The sequence below is a fragment of the Bos taurus genome, chromosome 15 (genome assembly GCF_002263795.3).
Source record: "Bos taurus isolate L1 Dominette 01449 registration number 42190680 breed Hereford chromosome 15, ARS-UCD2.0, whole genome shotgun sequence".
Classification (NCBI taxonomy): Eukaryota; Metazoa; Chordata; class Mammalia; order Artiodactyla; family Bovidae; genus Bos; species Bos taurus.
In genome coordinates, this window is record NC_037342.1 from 43,888,983 (window position 1) to 43,915,887 (window position 26,905).

Here is a 26,905-nt window from a genome sequence, read left to right on the forward strand (position 1 = left end):
TCAGGGGATCTTCACGATCCAGGGGTAGAACTCACGTCTACTGTGTCTCCCGCATTGGCAGGTGGATTCTTTACTATTGTGCCACCTGGGAAACCAGAGACTCATTGCTGTGCCTTTAATTTAACCTTACCCTCACAGAGTTAATTCAATTGCTCTTCTAAGACAGAAATTAAATACTTACTACTTTATATTCTTACCCTGAATTGTGCCCACTGGTTTGGAAAGCCATGCCACTTCCTCAGATACCCAGAATGGTCATTCAGAGTCTATTGCAACTGTTCTCAAAGTGTAGTCTAAAGGCCCATGGAGGGGGTCCCTGAGACCCTTTCAGGGGTTCCACAAGGTTGAAACAATTTTCATAGTAATACTAAGATGTTATTTGGCCTTTTTACTGGGTTGACATTTGCACTGATGGTGCCAAAGCCAAAGTCAAAGATGGTGTGTAAAACTGCTGGTATGTGTATTCTTCACAGCCAGGCATTTGCTTGTAAAAGAAAAGATGATAAAAAGAGAAGAGCCAGTTTCACTGAAGAATGTCCATGTTTATTAACATTCAATCCTTGAATACAAGTTTCTTTAATATTCTGTGTGAAGAAATAAGTATGCATAAAGCACTTCTGCTGTTTATCAAAGTGAGGAACTGTAGTTGTATCCCTATTTGACTTGCATGCTGCACTAGCTTTATTATTATTTTGTAGAACACTAGTTTTATTTGAACAACTGACAGACAAACTGATTATTCAGGCTTGGGAATTTGGCAGATATTTTCTTTAAAAATGAAGAGAGCCTATCACTTCAAGAAAGAAAACACTTTATTTGTTGCCAACAATAAAATTTGGGCTTGCAAGCAAAAATTAGAATTCTGGTAAAGTTATAGCTGCCTCTGTGAATTTGACAACTTCATAACATTTACAGAATTTTCTGATGCAATTAGAGGTGATATTAAAGAGTGACTTTTTTTCTGTAATGAAATATGTCAATATTTGGAATATTTGCATTAATCATTGAATCGGTATTTTCCAAGTCAGTGCTTGGTGTTATAAAAATTATGCCTGGGTTAAAGAGTATTTCAAAGTGTTAAAGCAGACCGGTGGATGGTAATATAACAGAATAAGAAAAGTTCACTGATGGAGTATCAGCTTCCACCAACCTTGAAGAAACTACTGCTCTTGGATAGCCTCTGCCTACAGTAGCTTGAAGCAGGACTTCCATTCCTGGCCAGAGATTGAAGTCAGGCTACGTCAGTGAGATCACTGAATCCTATCATTAGACCACCAGGGACCAGTGGTCAGTGATAAGGTTCTAGCCAGTCAGTTGTGTAGAAATGAATTTCCATATAGAGATGGAAAGTAGTGAAGCAAGTAAAGTGTTTGTTGCTGCTGCTAAGTCGCTTCAGTCATGTCTGACTCTGTGCGACCCCATAGACGGCAGCCCACCAGGCTCCGCTGTCCCTGGGATTCTCCAGGCAAGAACACTGGAGTGGCTTGCCATTTCCTTCTCCAATGCATTAAAGTGAAAAATGAAAAGTGAAGTTGCTCAGTCGTGTCCAACTCTTAGTGACCCCATGGACTTCAGCCTATGAGGCTCCTCCGTGCATGGGAATTTCCAGGCAAGAGTACTGGAGTGAGTTGCCATTGCCTTCTCCGAGTAAAGTGTTTATTAGGAGGCAAAAGGGTACGTGTGGATAGACACATGAGTGGGCTCAGAGAGAGAGCTTGCCCTCATGGTAGTTTAAATCACTTTTATGAGGCATTTCTTCTGGATTTCCTTTGGCCAGTCATCGCTGCCTTATTCTGAGTCCATATTTAGCTTATCTCAGTGTCCTCTGATGTGTGTACGTGCATGTCTTAGCCAAGATGGATTCCAGTGAAGAGGCCTATGGGGTAGCTTGACATCGCTTCCTATGAATTGATGCCCTCCCTTTTGACCTCCAGGGAGCTTTCCTGTGTATGTATAGTCAGAAAGGTCTCCTTGACTTCAAGAATGAGGAATAGGTGGTCTTTTATGTCTTATTGGGCAGGGCTTAGCTTCTCCCTCCTGCTCTTTTTGAGTATCTGTGCACAGCAGACGAACTCCATCTGCCCAGCCTGGGGCCCATCTATCTCCTGACTCACTACCACTTGTTAAATTTTGGTGTACTATCAAAGAAGATTATCTACAATTATCTAATAAGACTATTAAAATACTTCTATCTTTTCCAACTGTATAGCTGTTTGAGGCTGGATTTTCTTCATATACTGTAAACAAAACAACATGTAATAGATTGACTGAAGAAGCTGGTGTGGGAAAAGCCAGCTTCTATTAAGTCTTCTGCTGAGCCAGACATTAGGAGGTTTGCAAAAAGGCAAAAACAATGTCACTCTTCTCACTAAATTTATTATTTGAAAGTATTTTTTCCTGAAAAGTATGTTATTCATGTTGACTTGTAATAGGTTTATTGTGTTTTAATGAATTAATATTTTAAAATTATCTCACTTTTAACTTATAATATGGTAAATGGCAGTAGATATAACCACATAAGTAAAATTTCTTTGGGGTCCTCAACACTTAAAGTAAGTAAAGTGGTTCTAAGACTAAAAGGTTTGATATTCTCAAAAGTCTAGCGAAATAAACTTATCCACATTTAAATCTTTTAAGAGACATTGTCCTCACCTCCATCAGGGTTGCTACTGTGGCTGTGCTCTGGAAAGTAACTGCTCTTAGAGCCTCAGAATGAATTCAAGATAAAAGCCCGTCCGTTACTTTATTTAGTGGCATCTTGCTGGGCTCCCAAGAAGCCTGGCCCCTCCTGCCTCCTCTGTCCTTAATGCGCTTGGCTCCCAAAGACTGGAATTGAAGTGACAGTTCTCTTAAATTTGCATAATTACAGAGCTCTGAATTTGAATTAAATGAATTTTGGTTTTGTTTCTTTACAAATAAGTACAAATATAAAACTAGGTGCACTCTTTATGCTTTTATATAATTACAAAACCTAAAACAGCTGATAAATGATAAAAAAACCAAAACAAACTAACAATATTAATATCATTTGCACATGATGTGTTGCTAAGCAAAATTGTCACCTCAGCTTAAGTGAGGTGCACCCTGTTGTGGCTAAGTTTAGCAAACTTGTGCCACATGATGGTGGTCCAGTTTCCCCACTACTGTCTGTATTCTAGGTTCTGTGAAACATTCATCATCATGCGCTGTGATTTCATTTGGGCTTCCTGTGGCGAGAATCCGTCATTTACATATTATCTGCTCCTTTTTCTTCTCATTATCCTGAGACAAAGTAATACTGGTATGAACTAGATCCTAACTTTTTAACACTGCCTCTAAAATCCCATCATGGTGGATATATAGATGACCCAGAGTATTTATACTTTAAAAAGCTCATCAGAATGAAACACTAATTTACAAAAGTTGATAGAACTCATGAGGAGCCAAATTCTCTGAACCTCATTTTCCTCAGCCTGTCTCTGATGATTTTATTTCATTTTTTAAAATACAGTCCCTATTTCCAAGGGTAATTGGGAGGATGGAGATAAAGTATATAAAGCACCTGGCATAAAGTTGGCATTTAGTAAATTTCCTTCTCTTTTCCAAAATGAAATGTTGAATCAAGCTTGTCCATTGATAAGAGAAGCACAGAAGTATCTGGGACATTTTTGAAGGCAAACCAACCCTGTAGGACACACACAACCTAGCAGACCCCTCCATGCTTTGCCTTCCCAGCAGAAATCCGGGACTGTCTTTTGGGCCCAAGTGAGAGTTCGGACTGTTCCCGTTGCGGGACGTGAGCCTCCAGTTCTAGGGACAGACATAGCCTGGACTTCTGAGGCCTTGGTTTTTGTGTCCTTTCCAGCCCTTTTCCCAAAGAAGTAAATCACTCTGCTTTGTGCTACACTTATAGGGAGTAGAGCTTGGTTTGCTTTATACGCTACTTCACACTTGAGAATATTAATGGAAAAGCCCCAGTTCCGGGCACATGTGTGGGCACAGATACAGGCATGAGCTTTATGGGGCAGTCACTAATGCACCAGAAAAACAGAAGCAGACAGATGGAGGCGACACTGATCTGCTCGTTGTGCCAACAGGACCTGCACAGTGTTGGTGCCTGGCTTCTACCCTGTTAGCATTTGCTCTGTAAGAATTGCTTCCAGTGCTTGATCCAGGAGCTAGAGCACGTTGCTGGGGTTCAATGGGACTGTCCCAGATGGTAAGTACAAAGGCACCAGAGGTTCACCTCCATCTCTGAAACAGCTCTTTTCCCATTTCATAGGAATTGAATTTCAGGTGTAGAAAGAATCAGAATTTAAAAGCCCATGGGATACTCATTGCTGAAAGCAACTCTTTAGGGAATCTGTGAGACAAAGCAAATCCTCTTGCTGCTTAATAGATCTGTTTTGTAGGCTAGGATTTTTCATGTTGGGATTTCCTTAAATTGGTGGCAGACTAAGAAACCTGGAGAGTTTGATTCAGGGTTTGGCTGCCTCCCCAGAAGGAGAGGATATGTCCTGACCCACTAAACTTCTGAAGCAGGGGAAGAATAGGTGGGCCCCTCAGGTCAGTCAGGAAAAGATTTTGAACAGACTTGCACTGACTAATGAACCATTCACCATCTATGGTGAACCCCCCTCCTACTGCAGGGAGGAGCTTGTGCCTTTCTTCTGAACGTCAGGTTTCCTAGGAGACAATCTCATTGAGAACTGTGAAGTCCTTGGAGACAGCAGCCAGGTCCCTTCATTTCATTATTCTAGAACAAGGCATGTTGCATTGGTGCATTGAGTGTCTGCTGAATGAACTTGTGCGATGAAAAAGCCAAATCAGTTGACAGCATTTAAAAACATCATCATTTTTGTTTGTTTTGTTGTCTGCAGTATTTTAAAAGTGATTTGTAGCACAGGTCTAGGTTATCTGAGGCATTAGACCATTGCAGGTACTTTGAGATCTGAATTTTGAGATTTTTAAACCTTGGACAAGCTACCTAACCTCTGTTAGTTCTCTGTTGAGAGTTTGGAGTACAGAAAAGATATGGTCTACTTAGATTTTTTAAATTAATATGTGATTTTTAAACTTAACCACTTAAACTTAGTTCTCCCCTAAGCTTTTAATTTTAACTTACAAATCTTATTCTATTTATTAATATAGAAAATTTAACAGTCACTTTAAAAGGACCTTTCATTAATATTTGAACATATTTACAGCTAATATTTGCTTTTATAAATTAATTTTTTTAAAAATAATTCAATTGTCTAGCAAATAAACATTCTAAAGAACTTAACTCTTGGAAATACAGTAAGTTAAATTTATAAAAATGGAGAATCAAATATGTCTTAAAAGTTCCAGCACTGTTGCATTATTATCCAGAATATGTAAAGAGCTCGTACAACTCACCAATGTAAAAATGGGCAAAGAACTTGAATAGACATTCTCCAAATATCACTGATATTTAGAGAAATACAAGTCAAAACCATGATGAGATATGACCTTACATTTTTTAGCATGGCTGCTATTAAAATAAAGAACAGAAATAACAAGTGTTTGTGAGGATGTGGAGAAATTGCAATCCTGTGCACTGTTGGTGGGAATATAAGATGGTGCAGATTCCTTGGAAAACAGTATTGTGGTTCCTCAAAAAATTTTAAAATAGAATTACCAGCAATTCCACTTCTGGAGTTCAAAACAGGGACTAGAAGAGATATTTTTGTGCCCGTGTTCATAGCAGCATTCTTTGCAACAACCAAATGTGGAAGGAACCTACGTGTCCCTAGACAGATGAATGGATAAACAAATGTGGTATCTACATGAAATGAAATATTCAGCCTTAATAAGGAAGGAAATTCTGACAAATGCTACAACATGAATGACCTTTAAGAACATTATATTAAATAAGCCAGTCACAAAAAGACAAATATTCTATGATTCTGCTTACATGACGTACGTAAAGTAGCTAAATTTACAAAGATAGTATGGGGATTGCCAAGGGTGCAGGGAGGAGGGGATGGAGAATAGTTTAATGATATAGAGTTTCAGTTTTGTGTTTTTTAAAAAATTTAATTATTTTATTGGAGCATAGCTGATTTACAATGTTGTTAGTTTCAAGTTTTGCCCATTTTTAAATCAGTATTTTGTTGAGTTGTATGACAGCTTTATATATTCTGGACACTAGACCCTTATCAGATAAATGACTTGCAAATATTTTCTCCCTTTCCACGGGTTGCCTTTTTGTTTTGTTGACAGTGTGCTATCAACACATTGAAAGTTTAAAATTTTGAAGTCCCATGTAGCTGTCTTTTGTCGTCTGCGCTTTTGGTGTCATACCCAGGAAATTATTGTCATAAAACTTCCCTCCTGTGTTTTCTTCCAAGAGCTTTATAGTTTTAACTCTCATGTTTAGGTCTTTGGTCTCACTTAAGATTTCTACCATGAACTAATTATACATATCTCAAGACTGTTTGACTCTAAAATCAGAAACATTCAAAAACTAAGATCATGGCATCTGGCCCCATCAGTTCATGGCAAATAGATGGGGAAACAGTGGAAACAAGTGACAGACTTCATTTTCTTGGGCTCCAAAATCACTGCAGATGGTGACTGCAGCCATGAAATTAAAAGACGCTTGCTCCTTGGAAGAAAAGCTATGACAAACCTAGACAACTTATTAAAAAGCAGAGACATTACTTTGCTGACAAAGGTCTGTATAGTCAAAGCTATGGTTTTTCTAGTAGTCATGTATGGATGTAAGAGCTGGATTGTAAAGAAGGCTGAGTGCTGAAGAATTGATGCTTTTGAACTGTGGTGTTGGAGAAGACTCTTGAGTCCCTGGACAGCAAGGAGATCAAACCAGTCAATCCTAAAGGAAATCAACCTTGAATATTCATTGAAAGGACTGATGCTGAAACTGAATGCTCTAATACTTTGGCCACCTAATGAGAAGTGCTGATTCATTAGAAAAAACCCTGATGCTAGGAAAGATTGAAGACAGGAGGAGAAGGGGATGACAGAGGATGAGATAGATAGATCACATCACCAACTCAATGGACATGAGTTTGAGCAAGCTTCAGGAGATGGTGAAGGACAGGGAAGCCTGGCATGCAGTCTGTGGGGTTTCAAAGAGTTGGACATGACCGAGCAACTGAACAGCAATAACAAAAGTTACAAAACTAAATTCATACTAATGACAATTATTAGAATCATGGTGTTTGTTGCCAAGTTATTCTAAGTACAAGGAAGAATGAAAATATAAGCTTTGGTGTCAGTATATCTGGGCATCTTAGTGTGAGTTCTAGTCTGCGTGTGTGTTCAGTTGCTCCATCGTGTCCCACTTTTTGCAACCCCATGGGTTGCAACCTGACAGGCTTCTCTGTCCATGGAATTTTCCAGGCAAGAGTACTGGAGTGAGTTGTCATTTCTTTCTCCAGAGGATCTTCGAACCCACATCTCTTGTGTCTCCTACATTGACAGGTGGATTCTTTACCATTGAGTCACCTGGGAAGACCCAAGTCCTAATCTACCTGCCACTTAATAGTTGCATAGTTTGGTAAGTTTTCCTGCCTGTAAAATGGAGATACTAATTGTAATTAATTTATAGGGTTGTTATGAAGAGTAAGTGAGAACATACACAGAAAACATTCTGTACTATATGCCTTGGATATAGTAAGAGACCAAGAAATGTGAAAAAAATGTTATTATTTAGAACTTGTGAAACTGAAGTGGAAAAATCTGTTAGATGTGAATATGCTTGATTTGGAGTCAGGCCATTTCTTGAATATGCTGCATCTTCATTATTTAGTATGTCCTATGGTCTGGCCAGGCTGTTGTTACCTTCCATATTTGCATTTGTGGGTCAGAGTGGAATAAGCTTCCTCAGCTACTTGGAGGTTTTAGGATTCTCTGCTGTGGGCTATTTGTTGGTTCATATGGTAGTTACTGACTTTCATGTACCAGGCCTTATGGTATTTAGGGCACTGAAATGAAAAGACCAGGCCCTTGCCTTCAAGGAACTCATATTCTATTGAAGGGCAGATAATAATACAGTGTTGTAGGAATGTGAAGGAACGACTCTTTAGTTTAGGCAAAGGAGCAATAACTCTGGGAGGTTCTCAGTGCACAAGGACTGGTGGATATCAGTTGCTCAGTAAATGTTTTCTGAAGGACTAAACAAATGGCACCCAAATGAGCTGACTGATGAAAAGCAGAGATGTCACCTAGTTCGGGCAAGTCCAGTGAGATACCCAATACCTGAACTTAGATTTCTGATCCTTAATTTGAGAAGCCAGGCTTTGGGAGTCTCATTCTTTGGAAAGAGCTTTTAGCACCTCCACTTTATCCAGCAGAGTAGGATTACAGACTTGCTAAAAGGCTTATCCTACTTCTGCCAATCTGTGATTTTCAAATGTCACATATGGGAATAGGTAGAGGGTTAGCAGGGGAGATGGACAGAGGCTGAAGAATTAAATAGGCCCTTAGCTTCAACGCCTCCAGACACACGGGGCCACGTGGCATGGGGATGAGTCCATTTCCATAAATCTATTCCTCCTGGTTGTTGGGCACAGCCAAGCAGTTGCCGTGTTGAATGGAAGCAGGACTATGCCTGAGCTCAGGGTCTTACCAGCTGATTTTCAACTCTAATCCCTCAGTGGAGCCTCCCCAGGCCTGCATGTTTGCAGTGGGGCTCAGCACAGGGGGAGGGCATGAAGTGGGCATCTTCTCATTCAGCTGAACTGTGCCTTGCATCTCTGCAATGCCACGTCCAACACAGAACCTGACACCGGTTGAGGGCTTAAGTGAATACTTACTGAACAGATGATAAGCAATGGGTCCACAAAAATATCCATGGCTCTTGTCTGAAAGGAAAACTTTTTCCAGTTGTGACACTGCCCTTTTCTATTCCTCAAGTTGTGAGGTGCAGATCATGTTTATCAAGCATCTTCTGGTTGGCAGAGGCTATGTGGAGTATTTATGCCTGTATTATCTTTTCTAGAAAACTTCACAGCAACCCTCTAACATAGGTATTATCCCCATTTTACAGATGAAAAACCTGGGAATTGTGATTATGTAAGGATGGGCTGGAAGAAGCATAAGCTGGAATCAAGATTGCCAGGAGAAATATCAATAACCTCAGATATGCAGATGATAACCACCCTTATGGCAGAAAGTGAAGAGGAACTAAAAAGCCTTTTGATGAAAGTGAAAGAGGAGAGTGAAAAAGTTGGCTTAAAGCTCAACATTCAGAAAACAAAGATCATGGCATCTGGTCCCATCACTTCATGGGAAATAGATGGGGAAACAGTGTCAGACTTTTATTTTTTGGGGCTCCAAAACCACTGTAGATGGTGACTGCAGCCATGAAATTAAAAGATGCTTACTCCTTGGAAGAAAAGTTATGACCAACCTAGATAGCATATTGAAAAGCAGAGACATTACTTTGCCAACAAAGGTCCATCTAATCAAGGCTATGGTTTTTCCTGTGGTCATGTATGGATGTGAGAGTTGGACTGTGAAGAAAGCTGAGCACCGAAGAATTGATGCTTTTGAACTGTGGTGTTGGAGAAGACTCTTGAGAGTCCCTTGGGCTGCAAGGAGATCCAACCAGTCCCATTCTAAAGAAGATCAGCCCTGGGTGTTCTTTGGAAGGAATGATGCTAAAGCTGAAACTCCAATACTTTGGCCACCTCATGTGAAGAGCTGACTCATTGGAAAAGATCTTGATGCTGGGAGGGATTAGGGGCAGGAGGAGAAGGGGACGACAGAGGATGAGATGGCTGGATGGCATCACCAACTCGATGGACGTGAGTTTGAGTGAACTCCGGGAGATGGTGATGAACAGGGAGGCCTGGCGTGCTGTGATTCATGGGGTCGGACACAACTGAACGACTGAACTGAACTGAACTGAATAACTACTAAATGTCAGGTCAGGTCGAGTCAAACTCAGGTTCATCCACCTTTGGAGCTTGTGATCTGCACTATGGCACTTTGCTCAGGGGGAGATTCCTCACCCACTGGAATTATTGCGCTAATGGAGAGACTCAAGGGAGAATCTGAGGAAAGACCCAATCCTGCAGCCTGAGATACTGGGTACAGATCTTCCATCAATGCAGTCACAGCCTAGTTGAAATTCTCCCCAGCAACTCCATCACACTAGGAAGTGGATCTACATCAGGTCTTAGGCCCTGAGGAAACCAGCGGGACCAGGTCTTTGAAAGCTAGTGATGGGGACCAAAGCAAAGGCAGTAGTATGCTGAACACACACTGTCTCAGCTGTGCTGTGAGATGGCTGGCGTGGCGGGTTCTGGGAAGGCTGGATATTGGAAATGGGTCTACTCAGCCAATGAGACTATCTACTTGGGACTGTTTGCTTTTAAATCTGTTTGAAAATGGTCCCAGATCAAATTCTACCTGGAAAGTTGGCCATTGAGTCCCCAAGTGATACTTTAAATAAATGTAGCAAGCTCTGAAGGAAGCTGGCATGCCTGAAACTCTTTACTATATGCTGGGTCTGTTTTCAAAATTTTCAGGGCTCCTATGGTTCTGGGACTCCTTGGTGGCTCAGATGGTAAAGAATAGACCTGCAATGCAGGAGACCTGGGTTCAATCCCTAAGTCAGGAAGATCCCCTGGAGGATGGCAATCCACTTCAGAATTCTTGCCTGGAGAATCCCCATGGACAGAGGAGGCTGGTGGGCTACAGTCTATGGGGCCACAAAGAGTCAGATACAACTGAGTGACTAACGTGTGTGTGCACCCCCCCCCCCCCACACACACACACACTTATGATTATATTTGTTATTTTAGGAGAGGAAGGCTATTAAGTGTATATTTCCTTCCCAGTGTAAGTAAAAGGAACATTAATCTTTCTCTTCAAATCTAATAAAAGACAAATTCTAGATGTGAGACCTTGATTCTGAGGTCTAGATTCCAGTCTCTCCTTGTTTGGTATCTTACTTTTCCCAGTATCAATGTGGTAGATGCAGTCTAGGTAGGGACAGAGACCCTGGTCTGGAAGTCATGGGCCCTGTAGCTTGGTCTAGACACTTATTGACTGGGTGATCCTGGGTATTCTCTGGGACTGGACTTGAAGAGCTCTAGGAACACCAAATAATCACCACAGCCTCCTGCTTCCTGAAGCTAGTGACAGGTAACAGCATACCCCCTGAAAACTGCAAATGCTGAAAGGGGGAGCAAGCTCTGTCCCTTCATGGGCAGGCCTTGGGGCTTTGGGAAGATGCAAAGAGAGGGACCTGATGCAAGATGCTACAACCTCAGAGTCAGAGAGGGAAATGGTACTTATCTTAATGAGCTGGAGGGGCTCTAATGGCCTGGGGTGAGAGTGGGAGGTGGGAGTCAGGGGAGGGGTGAGGTCTCAGCAACAGAAGCTTGGCAGGTGAGATGACTGCTGCTTGCTCACTCCAGGTGATGAACAGTGTGTGCAACCGTTGTGGGGTCTCGTGTGGGCAGTGACCCAAGCTTCCCAGGTGGAAGGCAGGCTGCTGAGCCGCGTGTGCAGCAGGTGCAGAACCCGGAGTGCTGGAGCCCTATCAGCAGGATAGTTTTTTTTAGTTCATGAACAGTTTTCCTCACATTAATTGGCTCTCTAGGGCCCTGGGAGTAGCACTGGTACCTCAGAACAGTACCGTTACTGGGAGAGCGATTCCCCTGGTGACAGGAAGGAGGCAGGCTGTGTTTTGGGGGATGTATTTCTGCTGCCAGGACTACTTGGAAGGCTATAGCTAGAGAGGGAGTTCAAGGTAGATGTGATTGATGGACAGGGTCTTGGAGAGGCCTCTTGTCTGCTGGAACTCTCTCATTTAAGAGAGACCAGTCATTGTTGACTGCTGTGATGGCTGGAGAGCAGGAAAGACCTATAAGAGTGTATCTCTAACCCCTCATTGAGTACATGGGACACCAGAATTCCAGAAAGTTCTAGAATTCTGCTGTCACATAATCGGTCACTTACAGAGCAAAGAAAAAAAATTCAGGTAGCTCCCTTGACTGTCAATCTAGGGCTTGTCTGGGCTTGAGGGACAGTAGGAACCACAGACCTAGAGTAGGGTGCTGCCCTTGGTTCCCCCACCATTCCTCAGTCCAGGCCCAGTTGGAAATTGGGACAGTGGCCTTGCATAGAGTGTGTTCGTGCATCAGTTCCTGGATTGACTCTTGAGATAGGGAGTGAAAAGAGATAGAGGTGCCACTCGGTGAGATGAGCTCAGTTTCATCATACCCGTACTTTCTGCATTCTGCTACGGGTATTTTCTTGACACAAAAACCTTATTTCACAGTCAGGCAGTTCCTAGGAGCGTGTGCTCATCCATCTCCAGCCTGTATCTGTCACCTAGCTCTTACACGCAGGTTCCGACTCTTGGCTCAGATCTGCTACCTAGCTCTGATTCACAGTCCCTGGATCCCCCTGCCTGACCTTATTTCACATAGTGCCTCCGTGGGTTATGCTCCCAAATCCTCTGGCTTCGACTCTGACCACTCTCTCCTATCCTGGGCCTGAGTTTCTAGTACCTATTTCTAGTACCTACAGGGCTCTTAACTGCTTGTAGTCCAGAACAGAAGCTTAGCCATGACCTTTAAGGCTCTTCCCTATCTGACCCCGCACTAATTTTATTCAAAAAGCCTCATCTGTCATTCTTCTGCATGGGCTTTGCGTTCATTCCCCACAGGGCCTCACACTTTATCATCTGTTATCCTCTGTTTATAGTGCCCCCTCTTCTGAAATGCCCTTTCCTTGTTAAGTTACATCCTCCCAAAGTGAAAGTGCTAGCTTAGTCATCTCCATCTATCTGCGGCCCCAGAAGACTGTAGCCCGCCAGGCTCCTCTGTCCATGGATTCTCCAGGCAAGAATACTGGAGTGGGTAGCCATTTCCTTCTCCAGGGGATCTTCCTGACCCAGGGATTGAACCCCAGTGTCCTGCATTGCAGGCAGATTCTTTACCATCTGAGCCAACACAGAAGCCCCCAAACTGAAGATCTAGCTGAAATGTGACCCAGCAGAACTAGAGCACACAGGGATGGCAGTTGGCTTTGGAATAAGTAGGTTCCCCATTATGGGAATTGAACCCCAAAGGGTGAGACTGAAACATGATAGCTGTTGCTTTAGGTCAGGGATCAGCAAACCTTTTCTGTATAGACAGGACGTAATTTGGGGCTTTGCACATCATAGAGGCTCTGTTACAACTACTCAACTCTGTCACTGCAGCACAAAAGCAGTCATAGACAATATAAAAATAAATGGGCATGACTGTGTTCTAATAAAAGTTTATTTACAAAAACAGATGAATTAGTTTTCTGACCCTTGTTTTAGGCTCTGCTTGGGGAAATTGGGTGAATTTGAACCTGTGGGTGGCATCAAATAGAAATAGCTGCATAGGAGCTGGAGAAAGCAATGGCACCCCACTCCAGTACTCTTGCCTGAAAAATCCCATGGACAGAGGAGCCTGGTAGGCTGCAGTCCATGGGGTCACTAAGAGTCGGACACGACTGAGCGACTTCACTTTCACTTTTCACTTTCATACCTTGGAGAAGGAAATGGCCACCCACTCCAGTGTTCTTGCCTGGAGAATCCCAGGGACGGGGGAGCCTGGTGGGCTGCCATCTATGGGGTCGCACAGAGTCGGGCATGAGTGAAGCGACTTAGCAGCAGCAGCAGCAGCATAGGAGCCAGACAGGGCCAAAAGATATGGAAGGGAATCACAGGCAACATGCTAACACTATGTTAGGATGAGGTGCAGGGAGGGGAGAGCAGGAGGAGCAGAAGGGAGTTTGGCACATATATAGGATTACTTGAAGGAGAGAAGTAGGAACTCTGTTTGGAAAGGAAATTTAGGGCCAAATTTCCTTTCCAAACAAAAGGATCTTAACCAATTTAGGCTATTCGGTAGACAGTACGGAGACATTGAAGATTTGGGGTCAGTGGAATATAATCAAATCTGTATTTTTGAAAAATCATTCAGGCTTACTGAGAAAAATGATTAGAGGAAACAAGGCTGGATATAGAAAGACCTGCTAGGAGGCTACTGTAGTTGTCCAGGCAACGGGTTCAGCATTTCTGGTCCCCTGAACCAGTGCTGGTCTGGATGTGTGTGCTAAGTTGCTTCAGTTATGTCGGACTCTTTGTGGCCCTTTGGACTATAGGCTACCAAGCTCTTCTGTCCATGGGATTCTCCAGGTAAGAATACTGAAGTCGGTTGCCATGCCCTTCTCCAAGGGATCTTCCCGACCCAGGGATCTTCCCGACCCAGGGATCAAACCCTTGTCGTTCCTTATGTCTTCTGCATTGGCAGACAGGTCCTTTACCACTAGCGCCACCTGGGAGATATAGATACAGATATCTATCTATCTATCTATCTATCTATCTATCTATCTATCTATATGTATCTGATCTGGATGCCTAAGAATTATTTTGGAAACTTGCTAAAAATATAGATTCCTGGTCCCGTACCCACACCCAGGAGATTTGGGTTTGGTCGATAGGGTGTTTCTAATAAACCCTCCAGATTTGTAAATCATTGGTCCAGTGAGGCAGAATGAGGCCTGATCTTTTTAAGAGGCTATGGATGCCAGAGGAAGTAAAATACAGGTCCTTCTTCCTCCTGCTGCTGCCTTTGTCTGTTCATGGCTGCCTGTCCATGTTTTCTGTCACACACACCACCATTCTGCTCATCATCCCACTTTGGTCTTGTGCTATTGGTTCTCTTCAAAACAACTCTTCTGTCCCTTTCTTTCCATTTCTGTCCTCATTTAGGCTCCCATTAAACCTCTTCCCTACTCCCCACTCCCCTCTCCAGTCCATCAGTGTTAGTTACTCAGTCATGTCTGACTCTTTGCAACCCCATGGACTGTGACCCACCAGCCTCCTCTGTTCATGGGATTCTCCAGGAAAAATACTGGAGTGGGTAGCCATTACCTTCTCCAGGGGATCTTCCCCATCCAGGAAACGAACCCGGGTCTCCCACATTGCAGGCAGAGCCATCAGGGAAGCCCTAGTCCATCAAGGCAGTCATAAGCCCAGTCTGTCAGTCTTCAGAACCTTTTTGGGTGGCCTCTGCTTTTAGGATAAAGGCTCCTTGGCTCAGCAGGCAGGACTCTTCAGGAGCATACTCTCCTGCCAGTCTTTCCAAGCTCATTCCTGTCACTTTCCCTCTGTGCTCTTGAAAATTTTCCTGTACTCTGGGATTTTGCAATTATCCCGGACTTGTAGTCTTGACCCATCCTCATATCTTCCCTCTAACTTGACCCTGTTTTTCCTCTCTGTTTCTCTCCCAGCTTGTGTGTGACTGTATCTCCCTGGGGGGAGGGGGAGGGTTGGCTGCCAGGGACACCTCTCAGGACCTTTGTGCGCTGCAAATGTGTGTCTTCTCCATCTGAAGTCCTAATCCTCTGCTGTGACGGACATTTGGTCACTATGGCAACTGACTGTGACGTCACAGGATAAGGACTTCAGGTGAAGTGGCAGGAGCAGGTGAGTGTGTAGGAGACAGATTTTAATGTCTGTCGAAGCCCCCTCACCCCCACCCTCCTTCTGTGCCGGGGGCATGGAGGGCTATCTTGGGCTCCTGCTGATTTTTAGAACGCCGCGGTGAGAGTGTGTGCCTGGCATCTGCGTGCTGCAGTAGTGTGGGGCTGACAGAGTGTGTCAACTTGAGCTCTGGCTGTGCCGGCACCGCTGCTGCGTGAGCCTGTTATTCCATTCTGGATTGCTATTTTGATACCCAGATTGCATCATTCTTCCTACGTATAAACAGGGGGTCCCCAGGGCCCTGCAGCTACTCACTTCTCCACCAACACTGTTGTTGTGATGAGCTCTATTTAAATGAGCTGCCGGATCGGGGCAGGTTCCAGCCACACATGAGCACTGTCATTTTGGGGAACATGGAGGGCTGAAGGATTTTTGGATCGAGTCCTAAAAGGCTGGGAGTGATGGCCTCCTGAGCTATGCAGAGGGCGACAGAGCTAGTTCCTGAAAGTTGAAAATCTCGTTTTCTTCCTTCTGAGCTTCTGTTCCAAGGCACCCAGAGGATTAGGAAGGAGATGCAGCTAGGAAGAGAGTCGCCTCTCTGAGGTCTCCCTCTCGCTGTTCAGTTTGGGAAAAATACTGCAGAGCCTTCGAGATAAACAGGAACAGGAGGAGTCAACCAAGCCCTTTCTTGCAGAAGCGTCTCAGGTGAGCTGGAGAAACGCAGCCCTGGCTGAGGATGCATCAGGGAAAGGAGGAAAGGACTCAGGCTGCTCCCTTTTCCCCACCCAGTACCCAGCTCCCCGAGGCTTAGGCCCTGTAGCCCAGCTGGCTGCAGCGTGCAGGGTGGGTGTTCCTGGGCACTTGGTAAGCACCATCCTTTGGGACCTGTGGTGGGCTCACCTGTCGCTCTTCTGACTTCTCCCCCAGGTGTTGCTGTAGTCACAGGGCAGCAGGCGCCACAGGTAAGCCTGCTGGCAGCCAGGGGCAGGAGAAGAATCACCTTAGGATCGAAATCTGTCTTTCTAGCAGGGAGGGGGCATCTGGGGAGTGGGTGCAACATGTTTCTTAAAGGTGATGCTGCTGTTCTGAGCTTTGGGCTAGAGGAAGGCTTTGGGGGGCTCATGTGGTGGGGGCCTTAGCTGATGCCCAGTACCCTGGGGCTGCCTTGGTTGGGAGAGCAGGAATGGTTAGTGAGGAGGGCCAGCCTGCCAGAGGATACAACTGGAGAGTTTTTTCTTCCTTGTATAACATGTGGTAGAGGTATAGAGAGGTAGAATGTCTTACTTGTGGCTGCAGATGTAATCAGGGACCGCTCAATGGTTCAGGGTACCGTCTATGGTTTACAGGGACCTGTGGTGTTTTTTAGCTGTGTCCCTCCCTCTCTCTGGGCCTCTGTGTCACCATCTTTATGGTGAGGGAATTGATTAGGTGAACAGTGGAAAAAGCTAGGTCTGGAAGCTAGGTTTGTGCAACTTTGGTTCTACAGGTGAGAGCTGGCAGTAGAGCATCAGTCTTCTCCAGACGATGCCACTGCTCTGTTGGAGTCAGAGCGTGGGTCCCAGCTGCAAAGTTTCAGGGAGCCCTGGCCAAGAGCTTTAGAATGATGGGCTTTTTTAACCCTCAGAGTGTTGCTTAGCACTGAGCTCAGGCTTATGTGCACGTGCCTGTTGGGCCGGGCTGACCCAGTGCTAGTTTTCTGAGACCTCTTTGGGAATTCTCTCCCATCCCGGCCCCATGCCCAGGTTGCCTTGGCACTGCCCTTCATATCTGAGGTAGACTACCCACTCTTGGCCCACCTTCCTTGCTACCTCGCTAAGTTCTGGGCTTGTCGTGCTCTCTAGGCAGCAGCAGTGGTTGTAGTGCCAGATCTCAGGCTGCACCCTAAGTCTGCTGATGGGTCTTTCTGTGAAGCTGGGATTTAGGGGAGGCAAGTTGTGTCCTCCAGGGACCCGGGGTCAGGATACCCTTCTGTCTGTTGGGCATCTGCCCTTTTCTCTTCTCTGCCAGAGGGGAAATACATAACAACTGCACTCAGAATCTTTCTTAACTTGTTGGAGCCTCTTTAAGACTGGTGAGCCTGTCTTTCTCAGCTGCTGAGATATAGGGGCCGATCTATCAGGCTCAGCCACAGTGGGAAGGGATACTCACTCTATGGCAGTGGTCCTCAAATTTGTACACTGTAATGTTGTACATTGTAATCAACCTGTAAAGTTCCTGGGGAATTTAAAAAAATACTGCTGCCTGGCTCCCATCTCCTGAAACTGATTTAATTGACATGGGCTGTGGACTGACATCAGGATGTTTAAAAGTGCCTCATATGATTCAAATACGTAACAGAGCTTGAGAACCACTCATCTACAGAATGAAACTGCCCCTAGATTTATTTTTCTAGGCAGAAAAACTCTGTTTCATTTGCCTTTTCTCAAATATCATATTTATTAAAACTATAAGCATCGCTGGGGCTGTCTCCCAGCTCTTCCTGGATTTCAAATTCAAAGCTGCGTCCAGATCATCTTTAGAGTTTGATCATTATTATGGAATATTTTACTTATAATCAAATTTTTTGGTTAATTTAAAAAATTAAAATTCCCTTGTTTACACTTGAGTTGACAGTGAAAAGTCAAAGTGTAGTCGCTTTCTGTCCATGGAATTCTGTCCATGGCATTCTGTAGGCAAGAATACTGGGTTGGATTGCCATTTCCTTCTCCAAACACTTGAATTAGAGAGGAGTATAGCGACATGGGCAGGGGTGAGTTTTAGAGGTGGACAGACTTGGGTTCCAGTTGTAGTTCTGCCCCTACTTTCTGTGATCTTCTGTAGGTGAAACTTCTTGAAGCCTCAGTCTATCCAACTCTGAAATGGGGATAATGCCTACCTCTGTGTGGTGGATTGACAGTTAAATAAACCTGTAAAGTGCCTAATATAGGGAGTGGTGGTAAAAGAATAATATGCTTTACCCTCCCAGAGCCCAGAAGTGCTCACGCTTGTGACAGAGGGACTGAACAGCCTCAGTTTTCAGAAGACCTCTGGTACCTGTGAGTTCTTCACTCACTCTGGAAGCAGAAGTGTCACCTCCTTTGGGGATGGTTGTGTGGCTTTTGGGCCCTGGTCCTCCATTTCTCAGAACGGATGTTCCTCTGTATGAAATAAAAGCTCAATGCTGTCGCTTGAAAAATTCAAGTAGAAAAATGAAAGCAATATATCTAAATATTTTATGTAATTTGTGATTTAAATAACTAAATTAAATATTATAAACTGTATTAAAACTAAATGTTAAATATTATAAGTTGATATTTGGTCATTTTATATATATGCACAGCTCTAGGAGTTCATGTATTCCGGTTGTCAAAAAAAGAACTTTGTTTTGGTATTCTCATTGAAAAATGGGGAATCTTCTTTAAAAAACAAAAAGCTCAAGGTTGACACAGCTTGATGGGGCTTAGGAAGGTTACGGACCTCCTCAGGGACGATAAGAATTTCTGGGCAAAAGTTATGACACAAAGAGAGCCCATGTCCTCCATGTCTACTCTGGGCCCTACAGCTATCCTGGAACCTGGGTGCTGCTGCTGCTGCAGTTCTCCAGCTCTGCTATCAGCTGCAGCAGCCCCTCTTCAGACGGGAGCAGCTCTTCGGTCCAGGCCTCCCTCAGCCACAAACCTGTCCCTGACTTGCTGGCAAGGGTGGTCTGTCTCTTTCCATCTTGCCCAGGGGAATTTATTTCTGAAGCGTAGTTGCAGAGGAGGAGGGTTGAGAAATCTGTGTGTGTGTGTGTGTTAGTCACACTCAGTTGTGTCTGACTCTTTGTGCTTCTATGGATTGTAGCCCATCAGGCTACTCTGTCTATGAGATTCTCCAGGCAAGAATACTGGAGTGGGTTGCCATTCTCTTCTCCAGAGGGATCGTCCTGATCCAGGGATCAAACCCAGGTCTCCTGCATTGCAGGCAGATTCTTTACTGTCTGATCTACCAGGGAAGCCTGGTAATCCGTACTTCCCTGCTATTCCCATTTCTCTCACTTAAGGATGTAGAAAGTGTGATTCAGAGAAAAGGGGTCACTGATTTCAGGTTGCACAGTTAGTGACAGTCTTGAACCTGGAACCTACATCTCCCAATTCACAGCCTTTCCTAGGGCCGACACCTCTGCTCTGAATCAGACCTGATTCCTTTATTTTCCTGGGCTGGTTTTTTCCACCACCCAGAAAACTTCCAGATGGCTTTTTTCTACTTTCATTGGCTGCGAGTGCAAGGAATACACATGGAATACTCAAACTGGAAAGAAACATAATTGTTGAATATGCTAAAAATCATGCAATATTTTTTAGTGTCAATTGTGGATTATTTTTGTATGTAGACATATGAACAGATAGTTAAAATGCAATGTGATATATGTTATATTAGAAGGATGTTCAGGGTACTGTGGGAACCCTGAAGAGGGAATAATTAATTCTTCCTAAGGGAAATCAACCTTGCTTCTCAAAGCTAGAACATTCAAACCAGTTTGGAAGGATGAATAGGAAGGAGTTTATCTGAAAAAGAGTGGGGTAGCAAGGAAGAGTATTTTAGGGAGAGGAAACAAACACTTTCACAAACACAAGAGTTATGCAAAGATTTGGTGCATTTAGGGGATAGCAGAGGTATTTGGCATGGCAAGGATGTAGGATGTGTGGCAGGTGAAGCTAGAGATGAGACTAGAAAGAGTTGAAGCCAGTGTGGAAAGGGCCTTGAGCCACAAGCTAAGGATTTTGGCCTTTGGGGCCATGGGAGGTACAGGATGTGATGAGGCCTTGTCTGATCTATTCAGTTATTTCTCTTTTTCTCATCATGCTAATGAGACTGTGTTACTATGACTAATGTTTGAGCATCTGCTACCAGGGAGTTGGAAGCCTTATGGAAATTATTTTCAACAATTAGAACAGCATTTCTGACCTGGGGGGAAATGAGGAGGGTCTTCCCTGACCAGCCAAGTGGAAGGGAGGGACAGTTGCATGATGCCCCTGGATGATGCTCCCTGTGCAAAACATCCTTTTCACGTCTGTTGACGGGCAGAAAAGTATCCAGGAGATTGCAGATCCAGCTCTGTCATTAAGTCCGTGGCTCTGCGGAGGCTAGGGGAAGGATTTTTTTTTTTTTTTTGGCAGGGAGGAGTGGTAGGTGAGGAGAAGAGCAGTAGTAAACTATTGCTTTGCATGATTTTGTAGATTTGATTTTTCCGGGATATATCAGTTACCTTTTGCTGCATCGAAAGCCACTCCAAATCTTAGTGGTTAAAACAATAACCAAGCTTTATTTATGATTCTGCAGGCTGAGAGTTTGAGCTGGCATACTCTGGGTGGTTCTGCTGGGCTGCGCTGGGCCTGCTAATCTCTACTGTGCACAGTTGGTGGGTGTGTTGGGGCTCCCTGGCTTGTTTTGGCTTCAGGTGGCTTACCTGAGACAACTAAGGCCTCGCTGCCCATAGTTTCTTATCTCCCAGCTATCTAACCTGTTGTTGTTCGTGTGGCAGTATTCGCGTTCTGAGACGGAGAGCAGAATCATATAAAGCCACTTGAGGTCTAGGCTTCGAACTTATTCAGTATCCTTTTTGCTGCATTCTGATGGCCAAAACAGGTCATGAGGGCAGCCTAGCTTCAAAAGAGAGAGAATAGACTACAGTTTTTTTTGAAGACTCCACTTTTAATGGATAGGATTGCAAGGGCATGGACACAAGGAGGGGAAGAATTTGTGGCCACTTTTTCAGTCTCTCAGACTATCTGACTTTCATCACGTGGGAGAGTTGATAATTAAGGTTATTGTCTTACCATAAATGGGATATGAGAAATCTTTTGAATTCAAAGTCAGCATTCATGGAGGATTATGTGAATTCTCAAGTATTGTTTAGTTCAGTCCTCCCAGCAACTCTTGTTTTCCCTTTCTATTTTGCATATGAAGGAAACTGGTGTACTGAGGAGCTAAGTGAGATTAAGTGACTTGCCCAACCAAGGTCATTGGGTGGTAAACCTGGTGTTTGGACTTGTTTGTCTGCCTGCAACTCTAGAGCAACTGCCATTGTGTCATTTTGGTGATATGAAACAGAGAAGACCGTGGTGTTATTGCTACATCACTGGCAGAGCCAGCCCCTACATCACAACCAAGCCAGCCAGGTTGTCCTCATCCCTGGGCACAGGCACCTGGCCCTCAGGAGCTCGTCTCCTTGTCCTCAGTGGGCCAAGTACTTACGGAGTGGACCTGAAGTACTGCAGTCTTCAGGGTGGCAGTGTCACACTGCTTATATAGTTCAGGAACGCTGACGAATGTGTTGGAGACTGCTGCATTTCTCTGGAGAGAGGGAGGTAGGACAAGATGTTCATGTTCAGGGGTGAAAGTACACCCAGCATGGACTGTGTGGAGAAGGCGCAGCAAAACCTCTTTGAGCCCCAGGGGCAGACCAGTTAGTCTTGGTTGTTACAAGAGAAGAGTATCTCCTAGATGAGCAGGCAGGCAGTCCTTGCCTTTCTCTGGCTAGAACTTTCTGAAAGCTCTAGCTTTGAAATCTCTAAAGAAATTCTCCTACACAGTAGTATAAATGGCTGGAGCTTTGCCCTGGGCTAAACTGACCCCTTTGAACTTAGCCAGTAGTGGGAACTGGGCTCTCAGGGCTGTGAAATGAAGGGTGGGAGCAGCGGGAAGGCACCTGATTATCACAACGGGAGCAGGGTTGGGCCTCTGTTTTGTAGGAAGGAAAGAGATGTAGGATCAGGCAAAGTTGAGGATGTGGGGAGGTCTGTAGGGCAGGCCTCTAATAGGTTGCTCATGTCCAGAGTACCCTGATGGTAAGTGCAGGCTATGGCATCAAACATACTTCATTTGGGCACAGATGGTTTTGGTACATACCTGGGTGTTGTGTATTAGAAAGCCTTGTGTCTAGGTCTTATGTATAACCTGCTATGTTGCCCTGACTGTGCTGTCTTTGCCCTCTTCTCCCAGAGCTCATCTCCTGTCCTAGGTGTGAGTGAGTATACATTACCAGGGATGTAACTGAACATTTTCTGCTGCAGTGCTTTTCTTCTGGGCAATCCAAGATGGTGAGGGTAAGTCAGGACAAGCAAAGAAGCAGCTAATCCTTTTCAGAAATCTGTGTGACCCTGTCCATAAGTCTGTCTGTCCACCCATCACTCTATCTTACTTGTTACCCTTCCACCAGTTTACCTAATCATCCATCCATCCATCCATCCTTCTATCCAGAAGAGAATCAAAATGTTTCAGTTGGGGAAGCAAAATGAGTGTGTTTTTTTCTCTCTTATAGCTTTTACTGGAAATTATGACCACTAAGCTTTTATTCCCTCCACCCTCCCAATACTCAAGCTAAAACTCATTCACCAGCCTGGGTTAGATAGGTTCATCAGTTTTGCTTGTGCTGCTGCTGCTGCTAAGTCACTTCAGTCGTGTCTGACTCTGTGCGACCCCATAGACAGCAGCCCACCAGGCTCCCCCATCCCTGGGATTCTCCAGGCAAGAACACTGGAGTGGGTTGCCATTTCCTTTTCCAATGCATGAAAGTGAGAAGTGAAAGTGAAGTCGCTCAGTCAGGTCTGACTCTAGCGACCCCATGGACTGCAGCCTACCAGGCTCCTCCATCCATGGGAGTTTCCAGGCAAGAGTACTGGAGTGGGGTGCCATTGCCTTCTCCGAGTTTTGCTTGTATTTAACAACTAATACCTTTTCCCTGAGTTTCTGAAATTTCACACCACTTACTGACTAGTATCCTTTCTCATTCTTTCTCCACTGGGGTATCCTTGCCACTGCATTTTATTCATTTGCCATCTTACTTACTTGCTCCTGTATTACATTCTTACTGAATGTCTGACATATATGCCAGGGCCTGTTCTGAGTACTAGGGAGACAGAGACCCATGTATCTACCCTCAAGGAATTAATAGTTTAGTTAGTAAAACCTACATTTCTTCTCTTTTCTTTTTCTTTCTGTGGGTTTGTCAGATCCCAGGGTGAGGACAAAGCTGTCAGAATCCACATCAGTTTGGTGGCCTGTATTATTCAGTGCAGACAGGCTAATTTTTCAGAAATCTTCTTTTCATCTCTCATATCAGCCCTCCATGATATTTTCTGACCAAATGAATGAACATTTGTACCAGGAGAAGGCCAGAGATTCTTGGTCCTGGCAAACCCCAGTAGTGGAAACACAGCTCTGAGAGTTGGTCTGTCGTACTCTTTCCTGGCTATTTATGATCATCTTTTTGTGCACTCATACAGCTACAGTTTCTTCTTCTCTGCAGCATGTTGAAATTTTTGCTTTTGCCTGTGCTTTACGTTTTCCTCCCTTGTCTGCCTGGTGAACTTCTACTTATCATTCAGTATCCAATTCAAATGTCACCTCTTTATGGAGGGCCTTTCCTAGCCTCTCCTAGATGGAACTCCTGGAAACCTCGCTTTGCTTCCTTAGCACTTGGTACATCCTTTCATCACAGCATAACCCACTGAGTGTTCGCCACACTGTCCAGGCTGTGTACCTTGAGAGCCGAACCTTGCCTTATTTATCTGCATATCCTCAGCTGCAACACAGGATTTGTGTGAATAGGCCTTGAGGCCACTGCTCTTAGTCACATGCTTTCCCTCATGCACCCCCACGTGTCCCTCCCAGGCAGCTCTCCAGAATGGACTACACTCCAAAATAGTGGAGGAACAGCTCTGTGGCTCCCCAGTCCCTAGCGTGTTTACCACTCATAAAAGCAGGTCCAAATGATGAAGACGCTGTCAGTAACTCCAGAACTGTCTACTCCTAGAACTGCTCAGAGTGCAAAGAGAAGAGGGCAGCTCACATCCTCTGTACCTACTGCAACCGCTGGCTTTGCAGCTCCTGCACGGAGGAGCACCGGCATGGCCCGGCCCCTGGGGGCCCGCTCTTTTCCCGGACCCAGAAGGGATCTCCAGGTATCACTCCCTCCCCTCCACTAGCTCACACACCCTGCCCCCTACACCCTGCCCCGTAAGTAGTACCAAACCACAAAATCTCTGGAGAAGAGCTCTCTGCCCTTGTTTCCCTGCTGGGGGTGAGAGTAGGGGTGGTCTCTGAGCCTTTCCGAAAGAAAAGCTGTTTCCTCCAGAGTCACAGCACAGTGTGCCTTCACTCCAGGCTCTCCCTGTTGCCAGGCCGGGGCAGGTGGCGAGTGGGGAGTAGGTGACTGTGAGTGAGATGGTGCGGGGAGGAAAAGTCTTGAATTACTGTGGCAGCTAATTGAGTTCACTGTCTTTCACCTCTGTTTAGAAAAATCAGACCCCGCTTCTGTTTAGTTACTTGATTAATTCAACATCCAGGATCAGGGTTTGTCCATTTATCTGTCCAGCACCATCTGTTTTAAGTGACAATCTTCTTCAAAGTCTTTTCTCAAGGCCCTTGAACTGTGGGAAAGGTTTTACCTTCGTCAGACAGGAACCAAAGTTTATGATCCATGTGATCTGATCTAGGTAGCTGGTTTCAGCCTCAGTCTGGATTGGGCAGCTGTTTCAGCCCCACTGTAACAGAATCATGGCCAATGAGGAGGTGTAGGTTAAGTTCTGAAGGACTCACTATTCTGCAGGAGATCCATGTGCAGCAAGTAGCAGGCACCTTCCTCAGGCTCAGCAGATGGTGAGACGCCTGGGGCTTGACGGTGTGTTATTTCTGGACAACTGTGTAAATCTGGCCAGTGTAAGCCCACCTTCCTCATTGTGTTCCTGGAACCTCACTGGCCCAGAGAGAGGGTCACTTTTGCACCACCTTCCCTCTAGCTCTGGATCTTCCCTGTGTCCATAGAAGGCTGAGGGTGCTCAGTGGAGCTAACTTAAGAGGTCTTCCTGAGCAAGACATGCCCACTTTCTCCATCTTCTTTGGCAGGAGTGAATGGTGGTTCTGGAGACTTCGCCTTGTACTGTCCTCTACACACGCAGGAAGTTCTCAAGCTGTTTTGCGAGACCTGTGATGTGCTTACATGCCATAGCTGCCTCATGGTGGAACACAAAGAACACAGGTGGGGCAGGGTGGCTGCCCAAGGGGACTTGGGAGGGCTCTGGACTCTCTACCTGTGAGAGTGCTGGGTTCCCAGTGCATGGAAATCCTCTCCCTGCTTAAGCCAGCCTTCAGTCCCCAGGCCTGGCTGAAGGTTTTCTCTCTTCTGTTGTGTGGGGCTTCTCTGGAGAAACCCTGAAGGGCTAAGAGTCTCTCACTCCCTAGATGTAACCCCAGCCTCCCTGGGCCTGACTGAGGCAATGCATTGTGGGGATTCTTGCTTAGCTGGCATGCTCAGAATAAGACTTGGTCTTCCTCATTTTTTTCTCTGCCTCCTCCTCTAGGTGCAGACATCTTGAAGAAGTTTTGCAAAACCAGAGGATGCTTCTGGAAAGTGTGACTACACAGGTGGCACATAAGAAATCCAGTCTACAGACATCTGCAAAGCAAATTGAGGACAGGTAGCATCGGCTAGCCCCTTGCCTACACTGGAGATGCTCTGCCTCCTCTCACCCTGGGTCCCAGGACCAGGGTGGAGTGGACATGCAGACACTGGCATATGTCCCAGAAGGCGTATGTCCTGGTCTTAGAGGTCTCAGGGCCAGGGAGGGGGTTTCGGGTCATCTCTTGGTGAATGGAGCCAAGCTAGGTGAGGATGATCACAGTGAACCTGGGGTAAAGTGCCTGCCTTCTGAACATGACCATGAACTGACCAAAGATAGGTGCTTAAGAACAAGGGCACAGAGTGGATACTGGAGAAGAGAGGGCTGCTTATTATGTGAGTACAAGTCAGTGGCAGTCTATCCTTTATCACTCCTTTCCTGATGTTTTCCTTATACATCTATACATGATATGAAATCATCAGTATTTTGTGTAGAAAGAGAAATAAGCAGGTACTGAGAGAGGATCACATGGCAGGCATTGGATTGGGCATCATGCATGCATCATTTTGAGCAGTTCTTACAATTCTTTGAGTCAGGGGTTATCTCCATTCTACTGATGAGGAGGGTAAGGTTCAGAGAGATTAGGTGACTTATCTGAGATCACACAGCTAGTCAGAGACTGAGCTGGGTTTAGAAGCTAAGTCTGCGTGGCTTCAAAGCCTCTTTTTTTTTTTTTTTTTTTTAATGGTTTTACTGAGATATAATTTATATACCATAAAATTGCCCTTTTAAAACGTACAGTTCAGTGGGGTTTTTTTTTTAGCATATTCATAGAGTTGTACAACCATTATTATGATGTGAAAGTCACTCAGTCATGTCCACCTCTTTGTGACCCCATGGACTATAGTCCTCCAGGCTTCTCTGTCCATGGGATTCTCCAGGCAAGAATACCGGAGTGGGTTGCTATCCCCTTCTCCAGGGGATCTTCCCAATCCAAGGATCGAACCTGAGTCCCCTGCATTGCAGGTGGATATTTTACCAACTGAGCCATCAGGGAAGCCCTATTGAATTGTACATTTTAAAAGGGAAATTTTATATT

The 26,905-nt window shown here is 44.9% G+C and overlaps 1 protein-coding gene across 5 annotated transcripts in view; it reads left to right on the plus strand.

The window, feature by feature from the left end:
• Window positions 1–26,905, plus strand: part of TRIM66 (tripartite motif containing 66) — a 64,235-nt gene that overhangs the window by 6,268 nt on the left and 31,062 nt on the right. The window contains exons 3-10 of one of the 5 annotated variants that reach the window (XM_059875111.1): window positions 3,159–3,280; window positions 4,077–4,198; window positions 7,447–7,522; window positions 9,014–16,150; window positions 22,409–22,512; window positions 24,222–24,369; window positions 25,313–25,445; window positions 25,768–25,884. In XM_059875111.1, the coding sequence (XP_059731094.1) occupies window positions 22,504–22,512; window positions 24,222–24,369; window positions 25,313–25,445; window positions 25,768–25,884 (407 nt within the window). In that variant the 5' untranslated portion in view covers window positions 3,159–3,280; window positions 4,077–4,198; window positions 7,447–7,522; window positions 9,014–16,150; window positions 22,409–22,503. Of the gene's footprint in view, window positions 1–3,158; window positions 3,281–4,076; window positions 4,199–7,403; window positions 7,523–9,013; window positions 16,151–16,372; window positions 16,408–22,408; window positions 22,513–24,221; window positions 24,370–25,312; window positions 25,446–25,767; window positions 25,885–26,905 lie in introns of all 5 variants that reach the window. The other 4 variants (XM_024975810.2, XM_059875110.1, XM_059875109.1 and 1 more) reach the window with 4 other exon arrangements.